Genomic DNA, 24,645 nt, shown 5'->3' with positions numbered 1-24,645 from the left:
GATTGTTGATCGATTGTTGACGTTACATGATATCAGTCAGCTGACATCAAGCTCCCGTCCTGATTGGGTGTTGCTGTGAAATGCAGCTTTCATCTTTAATATTGAGATCACGTTAGACTAACTCAGCTGTAAGATGCCTGTTATTCCTTCACCTGTACGGGGCATTTATTACGTAGAAAAACGTCCAAAGTTGGATGGCTGTTTGGCATCCTGAACGCTGCTATAAAAAAGTGTGTTTTCTCCACTTTTGCCTGTGAAAATGATTCATGCTAAAGGGACAAGCTAACTGGACGTAAACATGATGTTTCGTACTGACGGATGAACATCCTTAATGTACAAATAAGTAATAAGGAATAAGTATATGGCGAGTAAATGGCGAGCAAAACCAACACAGGTGCCCAGACCGACCATCCCATGGGTACATTTACATGAGCAACAACAGCCCCCATTGCCCCCCCCCCCCCCCCCCCCCCCAGTGCTTGTACAGTTTCCTCTAGAGGAAGGGGTGGGCTACAATTCCCCCGGCTATGCCCCCATCACCCCCCGTTTCTCTGTGGAGAGTCTTTATGCACCCCCTTCCCAATCCAGCTCCCCCGTGGGGCAGGTGACAGCCCTCCACTGTGAAGGGCCGAGGGAGCCATGACGGATTCCACAGATGGAGCGTGGAAATCGCCGGCAAAGAGTTCAGCTTTATGTGGCAACAAAGAGCCAGGGAGTCAGAAAGAGAGAAATATGGGTGGAAAAGAATGACTGGGGGGGGGCAAGGGGGACAAAGCAAGACAGATAAAAAAAAGGACAGGGAGGAATAGGTGTAGCTTGTTTGAACAGGTTTTTAGATCCGTATGGATTTCTTATGGAAACCATTTCTACAAACACAAGAAAATCAATCAACTGCATGTGATCGATACTACACTACACTATACTAATACTAATACTAATACTAATGTAGGAGCTATTTATTGGTGTGTTCCTAGGTTTTTGATATCTGTTGATTTATTTTTTGTTGTTGTTGTTTTGTTTGGATTCCTTGATGGTATTTTCTTGTTGGTTATTTATTTATTTTGTTTGTCTATCATATTTTGTTGGGGTTAATTGGTGGTTGATTTGTGGGTTTGTTTCATTGGATGGCACCCTGGGCACCTGCAATATATTTGGGTGGGCGGTGCTCAGGGGACCAGCATGCACCGGGGTGGGCCTATGGTTTTGTACCAGAGCAAGAGAGGCAAGAGGAAAAGGCCCTTGTTCCTTTTTTATTCGTTTTTGCTTGCTTGGTAATAAAAGGAAAGAAGAAACGGAACAGGATTGTTTGGACTGACTCTTTTGCCTGCGTGAAACAAAACCCATGGTGCATCAGTGGCCGTTTGATTAGAAGTTACGTTTATTATTTAGAGAAGGACAAATAGCCACTACAAAAAGTACAAAACCTGCCCTTGGATAAAGAAAAGAACCCATCAATAATGGACTCGTTGGACTCTTTTGGACCTTGGATGAACGAAGCTCACGAATTGTTTTATTCATCTCCCATCTGAAATCGTGTTAGCTTCAAACTACGCCTGGCCCACACCAGCGACACACTCAGCTTGGCCATCAGAAACTGGTATGTGTTACTGCAAAAGCTGTATTGGAAAACGGTGATAACTCGGAGTTAAGTCGGCTATTAAGCGCTAATTTACGCAGAAGTGCTGGCGTATTTCATTCATTAAATCTACAACTCCAGTGCGCATCTATGCTTGCAAGAGTGGCTGTGCTGCCAGTGAGGATTATATTTGGCCTTTTACCCCCTCGCCTTCTGAATTAAATGGAATGGTTGACTGACTATATGATTAAAGATGTCTGATGTTAATACAGGGTCTCAGAACGATGTTGGAATACCAGCAACAAAAAGGAATATTAAATGGACATCGAAAGGATTGAGTTTTTACATAAAAACGTGTCAAGACAGTGCTTCTAACATATCACGTGCAAAATCAAAGTCTTCCAAGCATTCACAGGTATCACGCATTTCTTCTACAACATCTGCACGCATAAAAGCTGAAGCGGATAAAGCGGCACTAATGGAGCGTGTTGCCGCACTGAAAAGGAAACATCTAATTGAAGCTCAGGAGGAACAGTTAAGGAAGCAAAAGGAGCAGCTGGAACTCGAAACAGAATTGGCAGCAACAAGTGCAAAACTTCATGTATTGGAAATCAACTCATCTCAATGTGGTTCAAATCGATCCGATGGCATGAACTCTTATTTTGAAAGGAACTGTCAAAGCACAAGTAAACTCAACCCAGATGCCGACGCATTCCTGCCGAATAAAAAGGATGCAAAGGACAACGTTTTGATGCCTTATTCTATATTTCAACCACGGGTTGTTGGTTCCAAACAAAGGTCACATACCCAAATGAATGAAATGTTAATTAATGCTGAGGTTCCAACTCAAGCTGCACAAAGAAGGAATGAAACTCAAACTCATCCAACTGACATTACCACCATAATGCAAAGACAAAATGACATCACTTCCCTCCTGGTGCAGCAGAATCTATCCTCGGCCCTTCCATCTAGAAATATCCCAGTGTTTGATGGAGACCCTTTTCAATACAGGTCTTTCATTAGAGCCTTTGAAAATGGAGTGGAGGAGAAGACGGCTAATTGGAACGATCGTTTGCACTTCCTTGAACAATACACCAGGGGGCAGCCAAGAGACCTAGTGCAAAGTTGTCAGCACTTACCTGCGGAGCAAGGATATTGCAGAGCCAAAAATCTTCTCGCCGAACACTTTGGAAATGAGCATAGAATTGCCACTGCTTATATGGAAAAAATTCTCAACTGGACACCTGTTAAAAGTGAGGATGTTAAAGCACTACAGTCATTCTCCCTTTTTCTTAGAGGATGCTCAAATCTGACAGAACAGTTTATGTATATGAAAGAGCTGGACTTACCATCTAACATGAGGAGCATCATTCTTAAACTGCCATACAAATTACGGGAAAAATGGAGGAATGTTGCTTGTGATTTGCTGGAGCGACGTGGTCAAAGAGCGGTATTCACTGATCTTGTCACCTTCATTGAAAGACAAGTCAAAATAGCCTCGGATCCACTTTTTGGCAACATTCAAGACTCGCAACGTACCAACTTCAAGGCTTCCAATAGTAATCACACAAACCAAAGGAAAAAGCAAAGCAGTTTTGCCACTAATGTCACTGAAGTACAAGATGGAGGTACATCTCAACATACAATAACTCAAGCCAAAGTACCTTTCGTGCAAAATTGTCTGTTTTGCTCTCAAAGCAGTCATTCCTTGGACAAGTGCTCACAGTTTGAAGTGAAAGTACACCGGGATAAAATTACCTTTCTAAAGGAAAAGGGCATTTGTTTTGGTTGCCTGAAGCTAGGCCACACAAGCAAAGACTGTAGGAGTCGTTTGGATTGCAATGTGTGTCACCAAAAGCACCCGGGAGTCCTTCACATACACCGACAGGATACAGGCACATCCTCACCACAAAGGCCAAGTACTGTGAACCCTTCAAGTGTTTCTGCAAAGCTGTCTCAGACCTGTGGCCATATTGGGGCCGGTTGTGAAGATGACTCTGTCTTTTCTATTGTTGCAGTCAAGGTCAAGAGTCAGAAAAATAATCAAACTGTGCAAACATATGCCTTTTTGGATCCAGGAAGCTCAGGTACATTCTGCACAGATACTCTGGCAAGGAAATTGAACTTAAGAGGTAAAAAGGCAAGTATTCTGCTAAGAACAATGGGCCAAAGGAAAATAGTAAATGCTCAGATTTTGTCAGGACTTGAAGTGTCTGGTATGGATGGGAATGACTTCATTAAGTTACCTGATGTTCTAACCCAAAGGACTATGCCTGTGTCTGCAGTAAATATCCCACGACAGGAGGATGTGGATCAATGGTCTTATCTGAAAGGTGTTAAGCTCCATGACATCGATGCCGACGTCGAATTACTTATCGGTACAGATGCCCCAAAGGTAATGGAGCCTTGGGAGCTGATAAACAGCCAGGATGAAGGGCCCTATGCAGTAAGGACCAGGATTGGTTGGGCCATTAATGGTCCACTGCGCGGTGGATCTGACGGTAGGGGTAAGAGTGTCTGTCCTACTGTAACAACAAACCGAATCTCTGTTGATCATCTGCAAGAAATGCTGGTTAAGCAATACAATCATGACTTTAATGAGAAATCATCAGAGGAGAAGATTGAAATGTCCAGAGAAGACATCAAGTTCATGGATCTTATGAACAATACCGCAAACTTAATAGAAGACCACTATTGCATCGACTTACCTTTCAGACAGGAAAATCCCATGATGCCAAACAATCGCTGTGTTGCAGAACAGCGCCTCCAGAGCCTGAAAAGAAAGTTCAATAAAAATGGACATTTTAAGGAGGAATATGTCGCATTCCTGAATGACATGATCAATAAAGGATATGCAGAAAGGGTACCTGATGACCAAATGAGACAAAGTGATGGAACGCTTTGGTACATCCTCCATCACGGTGTCCACCATTCAAGAAAAGGTAAACTGAGAGTTGTGTTTGACTGTGGAGCTGTGTATAAAGGAACATCTTTGAACAGCCAGCTCTTGCAGGGTCCTGATCTTACCAGCTCTCTCATTGGAGTCCTCCTCCGATTTCGGCAAGAACCTGTGGCAGTAATGGCAGACATCCAAGCCATGTTTCATCAAGTTCGTGTCTCAGTCAAGCATGTTGACTTTCTCCGCTTCCTCTGGTGGCCTCAGGGAGATACTGCACAGTCTCCAGTAGAACATCGAATGAAAGTACATCTGTTTGGGGCTGTATCATCACCAAGTTGCGCAAATTATGCTTTGCGGAGAACAGCAGATGATAATGCACAACATTTCTCTTCTGATGTAGTGAACACAGTCAAATGCAACTTTTATGTGGATGATTGTTTGAAATCCATGGCATCGGAAGAAGAGGCAGTGCAAATGGTAAAGGATTTGACTGCGCTTTGTCAGAAAGGAGGATTCAATCTTTCCGAGTGGATCAGCAACAGCCGCAAAGTGCTAATGTCAATTGCAGAGGACAGCAGAGCAAAGGAGATCATGGACTTGGACTTGGATACAGACCAACTTCCAGTAGAGCGAGCACTGGGACTACAGTGGTGCATTGAATCTGACAAATTCAAATTCAGGACGTCTGCAAAAGAACAGCCACAGACCAGAAGAGGTATTCTGTCAGTGGTCAGCTCATTGTATGACCCTTTGGGATTTTTAGCTCCATTCATTTTACCAGCCAAGTTGCTTCTCCAGGAACTATGTCGGAGGAACCTGGGCTGGGATGAAGCCATAATGGAGTTCTCCCGTAAGAAATGGTCCAACTGGCTTGAAGATCTCCAAAAGGTAGCAGAGTTTGAGGTGGATCGCTGTTTCAAGCCCAGAGAATTTGGAGACCGCGTCGTTGCACAGCTTCATCACTTTTCCGATGCAAGTGAGGTTGGATATGGAACAGCATCCTACTTGAGACTACAAACTAATGGTAAAGTTTATGTTTCATTTCTCTTGGGAAAAGGTAGAGTTGCTCCACTCAAGCAGATGACAATTCCTCGCTTGGAACTCGTAGCTGCAGTTCTTGCTGTTAGGGTTGCTAAGCTGCTGCAAAAGGAGTTGCAGCTGCAACTGAAGGAATCCGTTTTTTGGACTGACAGCACGACAGTCCTTAAATACATACGGAATGAAACCAGCCGATTCCACACCTTTGTGGCAAACAGAGCAGCTTACATCCGAGAAGCAACTGATGTGGATCAGTGGAGGTATGTGAGCTCTAAAGAGAATCCAGCAGATGAAGCCTCTAGAGGAATGAGAGCTGAGGATTTCCTAAAAAACAGGAGGTGGATAATTGGACCAGAGTTTCTCTGGAGGCCAAAAGAGGAATGGCCTAAATTGGAGGTGGATCTTGATGGAGTTCCTGTAGATGATCCAGAGGTTAAAAGGAACCTGATGGTGAATGCTGTTATCAAGATCCAGGAAAATGCCACAACCAGCTTAATCAGTTACTTTTCCAGTTGGACGAAGCTAAAAACTGCAGTTGCTTGGTTTTTAAAGATCAAGATGATTCTCAAGATTCTGTGCAGGAAGAGGATGGAATTTTCTGCTGTTCCATGTCAAAAGGTTGAAGGAAGAATGCAGAGTTTCAAGGTCACACTCAAAGGACAGAGTTTGACGCCCAAGGATTATGACAAAGCAGAGAAAGCAATTGTGCAATATGAACAAAGAGAGAGGTTCAAGGTTGAGGCAATATTAAATAACAGACCTATCACAAAGGCTTCCGACGACCCGGATGACCTTGAAGCACTCACTCCCAATCACATCCTGACGTTGAAAGGCAAACCTATCATGCCACCAGGACTATTTGACTCAAATGATCTGTACCTCAGAAAAAGGAGAGACAAAAGTGGACAAGGCCAAGAAGGAGTCTCACCACCGGAGACATCGTCCTTGTGGCAGATGCTGCGGCTCCAAGAGGATCATGGATGATGGGGAAAGTTTTGGATGTCAAATCGGATGCTAAGGGACTGGTGCGCTCTGTGCGTCTTCAAACAAAGACCAGCATCCTGGAGAGGCCAGTGACGAAGCTCTGCCTGCTATTGGAAGCAGCAGTTTAGCATCATTGACACTGACTCACTGACTCTCTCTCTTTCTATGGCTCTGTCTCTCTCTCTCTCTCTCTCTCTCTCTCTCTCTCTCTCTCTCTCTCTCTCTCTCTCTCTCTCTCTCTCTCTCTCTTGTCTTGCAGGTACTTCAAAAGGAAGAGACTGATTTATGGTGTATTCCATAATTGTAGTTCAGCTAAAGGAATAGCTCCTTTTTTGGGACGTAAAAGTAATTGTGGGTTCATACACAATTAGGGGCCGGAATGTAGGAGCTATTTATTGGTGTGTTCCTAGGTTTTTGATATCTGTTGATTTATTTTTTGTTGTTGTTGTTTTGTTTGGATTCCTTGATGGTATTTTCTTGTTGGTTATTTATTTATTTTGTTTGTCTATCATATTTTGTTGGGGTTAATTGGTGGTTGATTTGTGGGTTTGTTTCATTGGATGGCACCCTGGGCACCTGCAATATATTTGGGTGGGCGGTGCTCAGGGGACCAGCATGCACCGGGGTGGGCCTATGGTTTTGTACCAGAGCAAGAGAGGCAAGAGGAAAAGGCCCTTGTTCCTTTTTTATTCGTTTTTGCTTGCTTGGTAATAAAAGGAAAGAAGAAACGGAACAGGATTGTTTGGACTGACTCTTTTGCCTGCGTGAAACAAAACCCATGGTGCATCAGTGGCCGTTTGATTAGAAGTTACGTTTATTATTTAGAGAAGGACAAATAGCCACTACAACTAATACTAATACTAATACTAATACTAATACTAATACTAATACTAATACTAATACTAATACTAATAAATACTAATACTAATACTATCTTAACACTCCCTCATTAACGATCCCACTGATGGCTGCCAACACTGCTGGGACTTGATGTGCCGATCTCCGTCTTTATTTGAAAAGGTCTTGAAAGTCCGGTAGCGGTTATAACCGATAGATAATTCCAAAGTGATTAAGGATTTTTCCGGCGGCCTCGGCTTTCCCAGGGCCCAAATCCCTGTGAAATGCAGAGGAACGTGTATGCTGCTAAAGTCAGAGGAGTCAAAGAATTCCATGTGACCCCGCTCTAGGAACTGGAGGGGGAGGCAACAAAAGGCCTCATCTCTTGTTTTTCTGCCAACCTGTCCAAAACTCCAAAGGCCTTCAAACCAAATCCAGCAGGCTCAATGTTGTTTTAGCTAGAATGAATGTCGGATGTAAGAATTGTATCTTCTGTTGCCCCACTTTAGGAAATATTTTACCTCTTGCCGCCCTCATGCTTGAATGTTTCTTCCCCAATTTGCCCCTAATGCATGTTAAATTGACTCCCACTGCTATTTGCGTTGCGGGAAGGAACTCGCCGAAGGGGGTGCGGGGATCAGTTTCACACAAGGGGCCCACAGTGACTTGGATTCCCTTGGATTTTATTGTTGTTTCTGAGGGGAACTAATACAGTGTCGCACACAAAACATCCCCTGTGCTGAGAGGGAATTAATTAAGTATAATTAGGTATAACACAAAAAGCGGGTGCTTTGGCCTTGGTGAACCTCGAAGGGAGCCGATGGTGTCTTCTAAGTACTGAATAAAAAAACATGCTGCTGGATTATGGCTAAGGATTATGGCTAATCACAATAGAATTAATACAGAGACAGAAAAAGGAGAGAATGGCCGTCAGGACCGATAGTGTCACTGCTGCTCAGTCAAGCTGACCATCACATGATCACAAATAGTTGACTACTTAACATCACGTACATAACATACTGTATATCTTAACTCTATAATACAACCTATAAGTATCATTTAATAAGTATAATTTGTACACGCAAGCTAAGATGTGGCGTCAAATGTCTTGTCACCATGCAAGAGCTTTTCTTCCCGACACACACATGACTTATGATGCTAACTGTTGGTAAAAACTGTGGTGCAGATAAGAAAAACGGTATACGACTGATATGTGGAGATGGCGCATAAATGAAACGAGACAATATTTACAGGAGTATATGTAATATGTGACTGAAAAAATGAGGACTTCTTATGATCATAACTGTTGATAGTTTAACCGAAATAATTAATAATGACTTTTTTCTTGTTTATTTGTATTTGTATTTTTCAATGTTTTTAAATTAGTCAACATGCCAACAACAAACGCTATTAATTCTTCCGTTAGTCTTGTTGTCCTGTTCTTTTATGTTCTATAAAAATGGGAATCTGGTACATGTTACATATAGTTCTGGGATTGCTGAGACATGGAGCATGAGTAGGAATAAATAAGATCTGTGATCATGTTGAATTGAGATGGGAAGTATTTTGGAAGTATTATTATAATAGTACATTTTCTGATGGGATTGGGGACGCATCCTGTGTGCAGATGCTGGGAGTTGTTTGCATATATGGTTATAATATTGGCATTTAGTTGTTAGGAAAAGTGAAAATTGCTGTGTATGTGAATACATGATAAATGAAACAAAATATTCAAAGTGTCTGTTTTCAGTCTTTCCTCGCTTTCAATTTATGTTAGCCCAGAAGCAACCTGACTGAGCAGGTTTTTAATCTGACACACACACACACACACACACACACACACACACACACACACACACACACACACACACACACACACACACACACACACACGCATACACAAGAAGAGGCAGAATAATGGCCCCTGGATCCAAATTAGCCTTTTGTGTGGCTTTTAGTCCCCCCGCCCCCCCGTGGAGCCCTGGGACTTTATTTCCATAGGGTTTATTCGCTCCCAATATTCCTCGTGAATGGAGGTCTGTCTGGCCACAAGACAGCCAGGAAGACCGCCACTTGGGTGTGCATGTGTGTGTATACCACGTATATCATTCAGTCGAGTAGTTTTTAGTTTTTAATCACTTCATTGAGACTCATTGTGATGACTTTATATTTTAAAATGTTTATTTCATTGCTTTTGCTTGGAAATCTCATTTCTACTGTTTCTTCTTCTGTCCCGATGAACAGCGAGTCACTCGGATGAGGGTTCCGATGTGGAGTCAGAGCCTGACCTTCCATTGAAAAGGAAACAGCGGCGTAGTCGGACCACATTTACGGCAGAGCAGCTGGAGGAGCTGGAGAGGGCCTTCGAGAGGACCCACTACCCCGACATCTACACCAGGGAGGAGCTGGCCCAGAGAGCTAAACTCACTGAGGCCAGGGTGCAAGTAAGAGATACACTACATGCACATATTGGAATACTTGCAGCATGTACTCTATTACAGTACTTTCAATCAAATATTGGATTGTCAATAATGGGCTGATTGATGACTGTGCTTTACTGAATGATTTATTTATTCATATTCAACACACTGAGTGGGACTGCAAGGGGGTGCATTGTTGGCAAGTGCTCTAAGGAGCGTCATAGGCAGAGTTTTCATATAGCTTTTCTATTGGACCTAATTATGACCTACTAATTATATGTCTATTAGTATCATATGTAAATAAACGTACAACATATTTGTATGATTGGTGTGCTGCGGGCATATTAATACATTGGCTCATATTTCAGTGACAAAAAGCCAAAAATGCTCCAACACGTGCTCACTAACACCTGCGCTATAGGTATGGTTCAGCAACCGGAGGGCCAGATGGCGGAAGCAAGCGGGAGCCAATCAGCTGATGGCCTTTAATCACCTGATCCCAGGAGGTTTCCCACCTTCGGCCATGTCCAGCATTCCCGCTTACCAGCTCTCCGACAGCACCTACCCGTCTTCATCTATAGCACAAGGTACACGGGTTGTCATATGGTATACATCCTGTACGTTATTCAGTCCCATGGAGATGAAGGATCATACTGACACTGTTGATCTGCAGTCCGTATTTATGGAGGAAATATACATTTGATTAACTATTAATTAATGACGTCTTACTAAAAGAACATCCTTCAACTCATACATGCAACAGGTGCATACACAAGTTCATAATATACCGCCTGCCATGTCGTGGAAGAGCAATTCATATTTCTGCCAGTCATGTGTCGATCATGTTATGCGTATTATTCTAGGAAATGATTATTTTTTGACCAATTAAGTGAAATTGGATGACTTCCTGTGGCATCCATGATTTCTCCTCCAACACGCTAATGGCCGCCTTATCTTGGACTCTTAGTCTCTGATCCACCCAGCACGCTGCATCGACCGCAGCCTCTTCCGCCCTCCTCGGGTCACCAGGTGTCAAGTGGTGGCGGACAAGGCGAAGGAAACTCCGCCTACTGCCTGGCGTCCGGGCGCCACTCCTTCTCAGGATACTCGGAAAGCTTTGCGAGTCCGGGCGTTCCGGCTAATCCCATGAACCCAGCCATCGGAAACGGACTCTCTCCGCAGGTGAGACTATCGCCCGTACTCACAGTCACGGTTCGATTCCAACACTTCAACACTTCAATCTGGACAATCTTTAGCCTGTCTTTGTTGACACTTTGACCTTGACTCTCCTTGTACTTTCACCTCTACATGAGGCGTTTATACATCATATCAACTTGTTGGCTATTTCTATATGCTTTTCCATAGATGTTGTTGTTTTTGTGCGTAGTGCATGTGTGTAACCAGCTACACATTGTGATGACATTCTTAGAATAGCTGGTATTCCCTCCAGTGAAAGCAAGAGAGAGAAGAGGGGGATGATGGGTCAAATACGTAATAATAAACGGAGATATAAGACACTCATGAGAGTCACCGGACTCCAACTGAACAGTTTCAGAGGCGGTGCTTAATTGTCCCTGCGGCATATTTGGGCAACTGCTGCTCTTTTTATGTGTAAATATAATAACACTAATTATGTTTGGAAACAGAACTTCATGGAAATATTACAGGGCATGATAGCACACCACTCCTCTCCAAGTCCATCTAGACTGGTCCCTCCTCTCCTACACTTCATGGAAATGTTAGAGGGCATGATAGCACACCACTCCTCTCTCCAAATCCATCTAGACCGGTCCCTCCTCTCCGACTTGGGAAATGATTTAAACAAGAACATGTGTGCTAGTGGATGGTGGATAACTTGGAGGCCAGGAGGAGCCATACTTCTGCGTACCTGCTTCTTATTAGGAGGACTTGAGGAGCCTTGAGGCTTTGCTGATCACATGGAGGTGGGATGTGATACATTTAAAACTAGAGAGGTTCAATTACGCCTCCTTTTACAGGTGATGAGCACAGACTCCATTTTGTATGAAGAACTTTCTGATTTTTGCTGTTGAACTCGGTGAGCATCCGAGGATGGAAACCAGTTGAACCAGTTTGCCCTGCAGCACTTTCCGTCCTTTGCTGGCCAAAGAACAGTCCTCCAAATTTGATTATTGTGTCACTAATAAAGACCAGGTCAAGAGCTGACGCTTTTTGGAGTTCTTTCTTTTGACAACAGCAAATCTTTCTTCGAAATAAGTTGCTATCTTGTGTCCTGGCTTTTTGGAGTGGTGGGGTTTTAGGAGGCCTGGCGATGTGGGTCTACGAAAAACTGCTTCATTGACTCTCTGGTGCCTTTTGGAGGCTTTAGTTCACATTTTCTATGTTCACTGCTAAAGAAAACTAAAGGGAACACTTCATCATCATCATCATCATCATCATCATCATCATCTCCGTAAGCCAACCAACCAAGCAGTCAAGTCAACAACCTGTTGCACTCGGACGGACACTTAAGAACTAAATCCAGTTGAGCATGTGTTGGCATCGTGTATCATTGCGTCCACCTCCACCTTGACGGAGAACCAAGTGATGACCTGCTCCAAGTCAGGGCGGAGATCCCCCAGGGGAGCGTTGTAGGGAGCGCATACGGACCCATACGGACCCCATACACATTCCCATATGTCTCGAGGAAATTCACAGAAGTTGATCAGCCTTCTTCACTCCTCAGTGGATTTGTTTTCATTGATGGTTCTCAGACCATTTTGTTGTCATTGAATTACATATGAAATATTGCATTAATATCTATGTTATTTCTTACGGTCTTCATTCAGGTGATGGGTCTGTTGAACCCGGGCGGTGTTCCACAGCAACCTCAAAGTGACTACGCCATCTCACCTCTGACTGGTGGCCTCGAACCTCCAACCGGGATGGCCACCAGCTGTAGCCAACGCGCAGATCACATCAAAGGTCTGGAAGGTTTGACCAGCGTTCCCTCCATGTCTACGCTGCCGTCCCTGCCCAGCTCGCAGTCGTACCGCCCCCCCTCCTACAGCTCCCAGGCCTACACGGTGGACCACATGGCGTCCTACCAGTATGGCCAGTACGGACAAAGTAAGGTCAATAGATTTTTATTCTTACCAATGCCCTTTTTTTTAACCAAGCCTGGGATTGTTTTAGAAAAAAAAATCAAGAATATGACAAATATTGATATGCTTTGCAGAACAGATTTGGGTTTGCTGGACTACTTTTGGGCCACAACAAAAGTCCTATCTTCTCCTTCTTGCTTATGAGGCTGCGATGTGATCAGCTCCCAACATGGCAGCCAGCTCACCGAGTCAGGATTAGAGAAGGCCAGGTTGAGGATGGTGTCTACTGGTGGGGGCAGGGTGGGGGCAGGGTGGGGGCACTCATGTAGCACAAGTTGTTCAGGCTGGTCAGACACAGAATGGACACGGCCCCAAGTGCTTCATGGTTTGGTAGAAACACCTGATGGCAGTTTTGGTTATGGATTTCTAGTTAGCCAAATACTTGCTGGAATATCCTCTTCTGCAGTTTAGATGCATGACGTGGAAAGGGATGATAGGATGACACCCGTTCATGGTCTAGTCGTGAAGATTGTGAAGAGAATCATGTTTTTGGTTTTTCATTCATATTTGATGTTCAAAGACATGCAAATATTGAGATATTTACTTTTATACGAAGGAATACAAAGGCATAACACTTAGGATGTCCTAATCCCATCCTAATCCCATCCTAGTACCTTGTGACTGCTTAGAAGCCTCAGTATTGTTTCCATGGAGCCACAGCTTGGAGACCACTCTTAGACTAACACATGTTCTTGTCTTCAGTTTATAAAAACTCTCTGACGTAGAGCGTTCTTGTTGTCCAACGGTCTGGTCTCATAATCCAACAAACAATCACAATTCAAATACTGCAGACCTTTTGAAACTTAGGCTATTGGAATAAAGGAGGAAGTCTTACCTCATAGATACCTTATAGATACCTCGTAGATAGCTTATAGATACCTCATAGATAGCTTATAGAAAGTCTTACCTCATAGATACCTTATAGAAAGTCTTACGTCATAGATACCTTATAGATACCTCGTAGATAGCTTATAGAAAGTCTTACGTCATAGATACCTTATAGATACTTCATAGATACCTTATAGATACCTCGTAGATAGCTTATAGATACCTCATAGATAGCTTACAGAAACTCTTACCTCATAGATACCTTATAGAAAGTCTTACGTCATAGATACCTTATAGATACCTCGTAGATAGCTTATAGAAAGTCTTACGTCATAGATACCTTATAGATACCTCATAGATAGCTTATAGAAAATCTTATGTCATAGATACCTTATAGAAAGTCTTATGTCATAGATACCTTATAGAAAGTCTTACGTCACAGATACCTTATAGAAAGTCTTATGTCATAGATACCTTATAGAAAGTCTTACGTCATAGATACCTTATAGAAAGTCTTATGTCATAGATACCTTATAGAAAGTCTTATGTCATAGATAGCTTATAGAAAGTCTTACAGAGCAGTAGTTGTGGTCAAGTCGTACCACTATTTCCATTCTCCTGTAGCTAGTTGGTGTAAAAGTACTTCTGCTGATGTACTGACTTGTTCACAAAGGTGAACCCGGCCCTCTGAAGCCGTGAGGGTAACGTGCATGTCTGAGTGCCACTGCAAAGTCATTTTCCTCTCAATGTGACATCGATATTTTCAGTCTTTCGGCAGAGTCGGCTTGCGTCAAAGAAAAGTCCAGCTTCCTGAAAGAATACTCACTTGTTCAGTCATAGGAGACTTTTCACTTGCATTCCTGCTAGGAAGGTCTTGCAGTCAACATCAGACAAATGTTAATTTGCACGCCAATGTCGTTGACTGTTACGGTATGATTACAGCAACTGCCGTTTCAATTTGGGTCCATGGGGGATTGACCAATCAAGTTATACACCCAAGACAAGGCCCCTTGATGAGCGTGACAATGGTCCGATACCTTTGAGTACATTTGTCAAGTATCAAACCAATATTTAGGATCAAGCAGTTTTGCAAACATTCAATGAAGTAAAGTAAGTAAAAAGTCTGAATGAAAGAATCAGGACTGCAAACATGAACAGCCGCTAATTTACCATGCTATACCTATAGGTGCTAACGTGCTCACCAACACCACATACGCTCTCGTACTCCGCATCTTTACATGGCTGTCTGGTCCATCTTGATATGATTAATCAGTGGATTGGATAAGCAGCGTGCAGTCGGGCTTGGAGCTCCAGAAGAAAGGTCTTTTCATGAAGTGGACGGATCCTAATGGCCTGTGGCAGAAAGGCTATTAGAACCAGGTGTTAGGACTGAGGTCAGCTGGAGAATCAGCCTGGAACAATGCTGCTTCAGGTCCCGGTGTAAAACATGGTGATGGTCTGGAGGGCTGGACCACAAGAAACCTTCACTGGTCCCTCATGTGGACCATGGCCGAGACATCAGTCATGCATTTTTTCAACGTTTGCTGACATGTGATATTCATTCATTCATTTATTCATTTTCTACCGCTTATCCTCACGAAGGTCGTGGGCGTGCTGGAGCCTATCCCAGCTGTCCTCAGGCAAGAGGCGGGGTCCACCCTGGACTGGTGGCCAGCCAATCCCAGGGCACATATAGACAAACAACCATTCACACTCACATTCATACCTATGGACAATTTGGAGTGGCTAATTAACCTAGCATGTTTTTGGAATGTGGGAGGAAAGCGGAGTACCCGGAGAAAAGCCACGCATGCACGGGGAGAACAAACGTGATATATTTTTATCAAAACATTGTCAAATCTATAGTATATTTTCATATTGCATGCATTCCAAATTGAACAAGTTGACAGGAAGGCAGGTGGAGAGTTTGTTGAACGTTCGAGTGTTCGGCTACTGAGCAGTTTGTGGCTTTGATGTCTTCCTCAAGGGCACCTCGGCAGTGCATTGTAGGCCTAATAGATCCTCTCCAACAACCTGTACAATTGGTTATTTCGTGGATTAGACTACAGCTTTACATTAAAGGATATGAGTAGAAAAACAATAATTCAACATGCAGTACATTACTACTTTTATACGGTACTACTCTTGTGCATTGATGCTATATCACAGCCTTGACACTTTATGTATTGTATATTTACTCATACTTATTTTTTATATTTTTAATGTTAGATTTCCAACTCATATTATCATTTTTTATAACCCCAAAAATGTCTTTGTGTTTACCCTGTCAATGTCCACACCATCACTTTTTATTTGGGCATAAATAAATAAATAAATATCTTTTCTGCTATTAATAGTAATGTTTTAGTTTTACTTCAGGGATTGTCTGTTTTTATCAAACAATCATTTTAGTAGAGTCAATTCATCTGTGAAGTTTTTTATTAAGTATTGCAGGCTTTCTCCAGAGCAAAATGCAGTAGTATTGTTTGCAAATAATGCTATATTTAGTTCTTTCATGACTTTACAAATGTCACTAATATAATATTATATGTTGAAGAGTTTTGGTTCCAGTATTGAGCCCTGTGGTACGCCGCCAAATATATTTAATCTCTAAGTCTACTAAGTAGCTTTTTACCAAGTTCAAAACCCACCCTCTGATTCCTTCAAATATTTACATTTTGTTTATTTACATTCCTGAAAATGTTTTTAATGAGCATAATTTTCAGATATAAACCTGTGCAATACGTTGGATTGTAATATTGTGTAACATTTTATTTTTTGGCTTTTCCAGGTGCCTTTCCTTATCTAAGACCTGAGATCGCCTGAGAAGAAGCTGAAGTCCATGCTGTGTGAAGGAGATCCTTCATAGGACCAAAACCAACCAGGACATTACTCCACTGCTTCTCGTGGAGGACAACTAAAAAAAGGGACCACAAGCAGGAATATCCCACCAAAATCCGTTGATCCATTGTGGACATTGTCCCATCACAATGACGATGGGCGGCACACCTTCGGCACATAGGACTTCCCAACATGCCTCAAGCCAACTCCTCCTTCCTGTGGGCTCTTTTAGAAGACAGCAAAGCCAAACGTCAGCAGCCGTTGGAGATCTTAAGGCCACATGAGGACGTATGAAATTCCACGTAACGCCAAATTACTCTCCCAAATGGTTGTTGCCTGGAGGGAAAAGGAAGAGGCCTTTGCTGATTTTATCTTTATGCCATTTATTTGAGATCCCACACAAGCCACACATGGAGAGGAATTCCAGAGGCAAAGAAAGCAAACACGGGAATATGAATATGTGGCTTCTATTATATCGGAAAGTCGAACATACACCACAGCTGTACTGCACGGAAAGTTGATTTAAACCTCCATCCATCCATCCATCCATCCATCCCTCCATCCATCCATCCAGCCATCCCTCCATCCATCCAGCCATCAATCCATCCATCCATCCATCCATCCCTCCATCCATCCATCCATACATCCATCCATCCATCCATCCATCCATCCATCCCTCCATCCATCCATCCATCCCTCCATCCATCATCCATCCCTCCATCCATACATCCATCCATCCATACATCCATCCATCCCTCCATCCACCCATCCATCCATCCATCCATCCATCCATCCACCCATCCACCCATCCACCCATCCACCCATCCATCCATCCATCCCTCCATCCATCCATCCATCCCAGCACTGCCCCTCCTCCGTCTTCCTCCCTGTTCTCACTGACGTTTTGGACAGCGAGGCACGGATCTTGGCCTTTTGTAGTCGTCCAGAGTCCTCGCAGGAGGTCAGGGGTCACCTGAGGGAAAGTGACAGATGAGGGAGCAGTAGAGGAGGGCGGCACGGAAGGGGCTTAAAATAAAGGAAGGGTTGATAGGCAAGATGGATCACAGGCTAAACCCTTTCAAGATCTTCCTCTTCCCAAAAAAAGCCAGCAGGTCACAAGTCAGGACCGCCAGACACTCCAGGATGCGAAAGCACAACAACGTTTGGATAAAAGATGGACGTTCTCACAGCTGAGCAGAAGTGCAATATCATGTATCCGCATCGTTTAAGAAACATGCGCACGCACGCACACACACACACACAGACACACACACACACCCACACACACCCTGTGTTCTCTGTAATGCTTTATTGGAAAACTAGCATAAACAGAAGTCCTGTATTCTGTCCAAAGTGCTCAACCTTCCAGTAGGAGGACCTTCACAGTTCCTGGATGCTTTCAAGTGATTTTTAAACTATTAAGGCTAATTCTTTTCTTCAAAATCAAATATGTTAATTGTTATGACATATTTTGACAATTTGCATTCCCTTTTTGGATAAAACTCAACTTTAATTTTTGTGAGCATGGGAGTCGGTCCCACTTATGTCGACAACTCCTTTATGAATACGCATCAAGTCCTGGTTTAACATGTTATTATTATTTAATAATAATCGATTAAGTCATCATCACCATCTCACAAGTGAGAATTAGGGCCACTTTGAAAAAAAAAATCTGATTCGAGAACAAAGTTGTAGATTTCCGAGAATAAAATTACCAAAAAAAAGTTGTAAATTTCCAAGAGAAAAAGTTATATTAGGAGAATAAAGTCGTATATTTATGAGAATAAAGTCTTACATTTACGAGAATAAAGTTGTTATATTCTTCTTGCTACAGGCAAATTTTTATTTATTACCTGGCAGCAATCAAAACATTAGCATATCTACGCCTTAGCCGTACCCTCCACGTGCCCACGCGTGACACGGAATAGTACAACTTTATTCTCGGAATCGTACAACTTTAATCTCAAAATCCCAGATTTTTTTCCAATGTGGGCCTGACTCCATCGACCGCTTTCGTCAACATAAAATTAGAGACTCCTCAGGGTTTTGTCTGGGAAAAATGGAGCCACATTGTCAACTAAACCACATTGAAGAGTGCATTTACACAGCATTGGGCGTGGCTTTTCTCCGGGTACTCCGCTTTCCTCCCACATTCCAAAAACATGCTAGGTTAATTGGCCACTCCAAATTGTCCATAGGTATGAATGTGAGTGTGAATGGTTGTTTGTCTATATGTGCCCTGGGATTGGCTGGCCACCAGTCCAGGGTGGACCCCGCCTCTCGCCCAAGACAGCCGGGATAGGCTCCAGCACGCCCACGACCCTGGTGAGGATAAGCAATAGAAAATGGATGGATGAAACATGCACAGTGACTTCCTGTTCAGCGTAAAGTAAGCTTCCAAATAAACACGTGTTAGAAATTAGCCTGATTTCTCCCACAGCAACTAAAAAAATGCAGCCATTGAATTAGTTCGATTCTGTCAGCCGCTGGAAGACCACTTAGCCCACGATCGAAACGTTTATTAAAGAAACAATAAAATGACTGCAGCAGCTGTTAAAGAAAAGTATAAGCTATGAAAAAATCTAACCAGAAGTCAACAAAGGTTGTCACTCATTCTCCTGAAGTGTCTGACTAAAGTCACAAGTAAAATGATGTTGACGACCGCTTATGTCGACACCCGATATAGGCGGGTTCCACTGTAAATGAAGAGAATGCGTACGTACAAAACCAAGCCACCAATCCCATGGAGCAAATGTAAATATAGCTAATATGTCATATTCATTCCAAACCATTCCAAGTGGATGTTAGCCATAAAACAAAAAAAGGCAGCAAGTTGTCCACAAACAGGCACTCTGTTGTTTGAATATCTGTTTCTTAGAAGCATCCTGTTAGTCATTTGATATGTTTTTGCTACAGTATTATGAAATGATACGACATAAGGCCATGTATGTGTATATCCTACTATTTATAATGAAATAAACATTCTGACATTTCCAGCCGTTTTGTTCATTGTTTCCTGACTAAATGGAATCTTTGTGTTTGCTTTGGTCCCATTTCAGACCAACATGGACTTTCCTTTCCGCTCAACCACCCACCAAAATAACCATCACCACACAACTGGTCAGTGAACGCAGCAGCCTTTCTTGCGTTCAGACGCCCATAGAGACAAAGTCGGGTCTTCTTAGCCAAACAAATGATTTGCAAGCAAGAATCTGAGAGATATGATTGATTGATGATATGATTGAACAATATTCAATATTTTCACTATGGACTGGAGTTATGCAGTTATTTCTTGCTTGGGATCATTTTATTGCCAACTGATCTCTGTTAACGTGATGGTGTGTTTACTCAACATTCCAGGAGGACTCACAAGAAAATATGAAGGACAACTAGCCAAAACAAAATGGATAATAAAAACATAAGTACAGTGTAAAGCAGGAGTGGCCAAATGTTTTGATGACTGTGTTCAATGACCAAATGTTTTTTACTAAATTCATGAGCGGCCAGACTATATATTTTACACGTAACAGCCCCCCTGGAAGTATTGTATGTGTGAAAGTGGGTATGTTGTGTCCCGTTTTTTCAGACCACATCAAATAACCAAACTGATACTTAAACCATCAAAAGTTGGCTCAAGCCATGATGCCAGCTTCTATGTTACGTTTCAATGAAATACTTTGGAAAGAACGGGCGGGCCGTATTCAAACACTTGGCGGGACAGATGTGGCCCTCGGGCTGTAGTTTGCCCACCCCTGGTGTAGTGGATATAAAAATAACAACACTACACCAAAAGTAATAAAGTATTATTATGGTTAAAAATATACAAGGTAAGGGCTGCACTTTGGTCGAGTGGTTAGCGCACAGGCCCCACAGCTAGGAGACCGAGTTCGATTCCACCCTCGGGCATCTCTGTGTGGAGTTTGAATGTTCTCCCCGTGTGTGAGTGGGTTTTCTCCGGGTACTCCGGTTTCCTCCCCCCTCCCGCCTTTGCCCAAAGACAGCTAGGATAGGCTCCAGCACGCCTACGACTCTCGTGAGGACAAACGGTAGAAAATGAATGAATGAACAATCAAGTTTACTCTAACTTTTTCCTCTTGGTTCCATCTTTAACACAACCTCCAAAGTCCAACAAGTGCAGATAATCACACCTGAACAAGCGTTACTTAGCATGCTAGCTTAGCGCTATTTGTCTTTAGCCTCCTCTAAGTGGTAACAAGGACCACACAGTTTGCATATTAAGTTCAAGGGCTGCTTTGATTCTACAGGACAACTAAGATGGACGTGGTGAAGAACCAGAAGTACCAATTTCTCAGCTGTATTATTTTCACTCTCACAGCCCAGCAATTGTCACTGACCAATAAAAAGGCTTGTGGTATCCTCCAAAGGAGGCCCCGCCCACCACAGGGACCAGAGCTGCCAATTTAAAAATGAGATTTGCATCCAAAGGTTGACAAACTTTCAGAAGCTTGTTTTTGGTTTTTTCGCTTTTTTTGGTTTGATTGGGTAAAATGTCTCTCCATAGACGCCCCCATTAGTGTGCACTACTACCCCCACTGGTGACCCCCCCCCACACACTTGAACAAACTTACTTTTGTTCAACAACATCTAAGATGAATCCAGCAAGCCTTAAAGCGTTTTTTAGGTCTGATCATCTTGGCGCCTCTGCTAGCTTCCATCCAGCGTCCATACAGGGGCCCCTCTGTGTGTTTGGGGCCACAAGCATTCATATCATTCATTTATTATGTTCATGCTCACATATAGTGTTGTTTCACCATGTGTGTGTGTGTGTGTGTGTGTGTGTGTGTGCTGCCTGAGGGTGTTAAGCCTAATTCCAACATTCTTTTGATGAATGTCGTCTGCTAGCAGCGTGTCTTCTGTAAATACACCAACATCACTTTCACTTGTGTCCCGCTAAGCCAATGTCAATACTTGTTGTGGGCATATATGTGTACATGCGGTGGCATGGACACACACACACACACACACACACACACACTGTTTGTGTTTCTATTCACTCCTTAAATGAAGACAAATTATGCCTGCTAAATTCCACAGGTCTTTTTTTTAAACTAATGAACCTCCGACTTGTTCCCTGAAAAGGTAATTGTTCTCCTAAGCTGCTGGATGGGTGAGTCAATGCAAACGTTTCATTTTATTTTCAATATACTTACCAATTATTACACATTACATAGTACAATTCCATATGTCCAAAAGGAGCACAAAGATTTCCATTTCATTTCTTCACTTCCTGTAATAAGCAATAATAATAATAATGATGTACATAGATGTCACAGTAGTACTGATGCAATACTGTGATTGCATACTAAAACTACCCTTTTGTGTTTGAGTGGCAGCTAATATGGAGTGAAAATACTTAGGGTGGCTGATATCATATCCATGTTAGCATACTTTTGTTTCAGCGTGTAAATGGTCATACAATGTGTTTCTTGTCTGTCACATGCTCTCACACACACACACACACACACAACATCAGTACTGGTGTATGTGTTGCCATGTGATCTTGTAACACACATCTAAGCGCCCCCCCCCCCCCCACCCCCCCCGGGTTGAAGAATGTTTTCTTCCTCTTTGTTGTGATCCAACATGACCTCCTGATCACGCTGGCAGCTGCCTCTGCCTCTCACGGTTCCATGCTAACATGGGCTAGCATTGTTGGCGTCTTCAACTAGAACCACAATAATACATATTTTGTTGCCGTGGAACCCCTTTATGTTGTTATTAATTAGCCCTGGCCCCCCCCATGGTCCCCAGCATGTTGTTATTATTACTGAAAAGTGCCGGCTTAAGCTAACATACATGGCTTTGGTCGACCCCATGAAAGTACTACAGCCAATATGCGTGGTAGTACTGTATTGTACTCCATCACAGGATTGTGTCTTGCAAAAGCGTTTTTGTAGCGATATCAAAATGATGAAATACAACAAAGGAGCATCTGGTTAGGAACTGACACTTAAGAGGTTTTATTAAAGCCCTGGAGACCTGAAATAACACCCCTATAGTCACCTTTACACTTGAGTAAAGAGTAAGCCGCTGTTGATGGACTACACTGCTGATGGGGATGTCATTCATGACAAAAAAAATGTCAACTATCCCTTTAAGTTCCCTTTAAGAGCAATTGTCAGATATTCTACTTCCGGTTTCTAGACTGTACTTGGTGGCTATTGTCTCATCAGTGTAACATTAGTGACATCTAGTGACCAGTGGAGGGGTGACATATCACCCCTCCATATACACGTTGACAGATAGTCACATGACTGCACTGACAGGAAGGACAACGCCACGTTTGTTCTTTGTAGTTAACTAATTCAATTGGGTCGTCTTTATCGCCCAAGATTATCACCCAAGATTATCGCCCAAGATTATCACCCAAGATTAGCGACCAAGGCAGACTTGCTGAGCGGAGACATCAACGTTGGTTGAACGTGGCGACCATCGCCCATGAAAGTCAAAGTAAGGAGTCTAGTAAGTAAGGACGACGTCCACAAACACAAATTGCCCGTGAATCGTGTGTGACGCGAAGGCAACATGGCGGACGTGTTTGGGGCGTCCCCTCATACGCCCCCCCCCGGACCCACACTTAACCCCTGACACTGTGTTGCCTTCACACACTCTGTCATCAGGGGTCCCGGCTGCCGCTGACCCGAGCACCAACACATGCTGGGCACAACTTAACCTCGGGACCCCCGCTTGGAAAAACAGGACGACACAGGAGAAGGACAGCATCCCAGGGGAGAAGGTCACGTCTTGCTTTACAACATTTTTTATTTCTTAAAACATTTTTACAAATGTGGAGATGATTTTCAAGGTTTTTTTTTTAGCTTTGGTCCAACTGGAATTGAATTGTGTGATTTTCTAAATTTGTATTGATGTATTTCATCGTAATGTCAGAATGAGGAATATTGTGGCGCCCAAAAGAGTTTCTTTCATCATTCCAAGTGAAACCCGTCTTTGTTCAGTCCACAGAGATATGAGAAGTGGTGAACTGGTTTTCATTGGGGGCCATCAGGCGTACAAAAACACTTTGTCCGCGTTGCCGTAAACACGCCGCTCTGTTCTCTTGTGGCTAATGCTAACTTGAGATGCCGCTTGAATGGAGTCACGAGGCTGCAAAACATTGATGACTTTTCTCTTCTGGGAATTTATTGGACATGAAAGTAAGTAGAAAGTTGTGGCCTGCACTTTGCAAATCATATGACAATAATACATCATAATTATGCTGCTTCATAGTTAATATGAATATGGCCTCTTTGTTGCCATAAATCAGGCTATATGAACCACAATCCAAATACAAGGCATTCAGAAGATACATTCCCCCCCGCTGTGCTGTGTGGTATATGCATGCGTGTGCCGTTCACTCACGTGTTTCCCAATAAGACAGCCAGACACGGAGCAGACAGTGACGCAGATCAGAGGGCCGGCGCTGGATGAATGAAATCAGCAAGGAATTCTGGAGGAAATGACGGTTTGCAGAAGAAGAGCAGCGTTACTGCTTCCATATGACGCCTCCGCCGGCCTCCGCCGGCCGCCTCCGCCCTTGGAGATGACCTTGCCGGCGGTGCTACACACGTGCTTGGACATGGGACAGGCTGGACGGCGACCTGGAGGCCTGCCTCTCCACTGCTGAACTGAACAATGTCGATATGGTTCCACGGCAACATGCCGCTAATCATTTGAATTACTCAAGCTCGTGCTCCACAGCGCTGATTGCAAGTACAAACTGGAGAAGTTGGGAAACATGGCGAGTTAAAAAGACTTCCTGTCAGGGCTCATTGCGCCGTGATCTCTCTTGACAGTCTTCTGGACCAACATGGAGACATCTGTCGGCAAGCCCTGCTTATTTGGATGGACTTCTGTCTTGGATGATTCCTATCATGCTCCTACAAACTAGAACCAAAAGAACAACAAAGCACATGTGGACGTGAAAATGACCTCCTTTGCTAAGAATGATGGGAACAAATACCAATCCATCCATCCCTTTTCTAGACCTCATTAAGGTCACGGGAGAACCTATCCCAGCCAGACGGGCCGCCAGACAATGACAGGACAAGAAGCATACATACCAAACTCCTCATACATGAA

At 43.2% G+C, this 24,645-nt stretch overlaps 1 protein-coding gene across 2 annotated transcripts in view; it reads left to right on the top strand.

The window, feature by feature from the left end:
* pax3b (paired box 3b) overlaps positions 1–19,427 on the top strand; it is a 30,425-nt gene extending 10,998 nt beyond the window's left edge. The window contains exons 5-9 of one of the 2 annotated variants that reach the window (XM_058080282.1): positions 9,579–9,778; positions 10,176–10,341; positions 10,722–10,936; positions 12,562–12,841; positions 16,496–19,427. In XM_058080282.1, the coding sequence (XP_057936265.1) occupies positions 9,579–9,778; positions 10,176–10,341; positions 10,722–10,936; positions 12,562–12,841; positions 16,496–16,530 (896 nt within the window). In that variant the 3' untranslated portion in view covers positions 16,531–19,427. Of the gene's footprint in view, positions 1–9,578; positions 9,779–10,175; positions 10,342–10,721; positions 10,937–12,561; positions 12,847–16,495 lie in introns of both variants that reach the window. The other variant, XM_058080284.1, reaches the window with a different exon arrangement.
* The last annotated feature ends 5,218 nt before the right edge of the window (positions 19,428–24,645 follow it).

This window comes from Doryrhamphus excisus, chromosome 8 (genome assembly GCF_030265055.1).
Source record: "Doryrhamphus excisus isolate RoL2022-K1 chromosome 8, RoL_Dexc_1.0, whole genome shotgun sequence".
In the NCBI taxonomy this organism is placed as follows: domain Eukaryota; kingdom Metazoa; phylum Chordata; class Actinopteri; order Syngnathiformes; family Syngnathidae; genus Doryrhamphus; species Doryrhamphus excisus.
The sequence above is the reverse complement of the archived record's forward strand: the minus strand, read 5'-3'. Positions and strand labels throughout refer to the sequence as shown.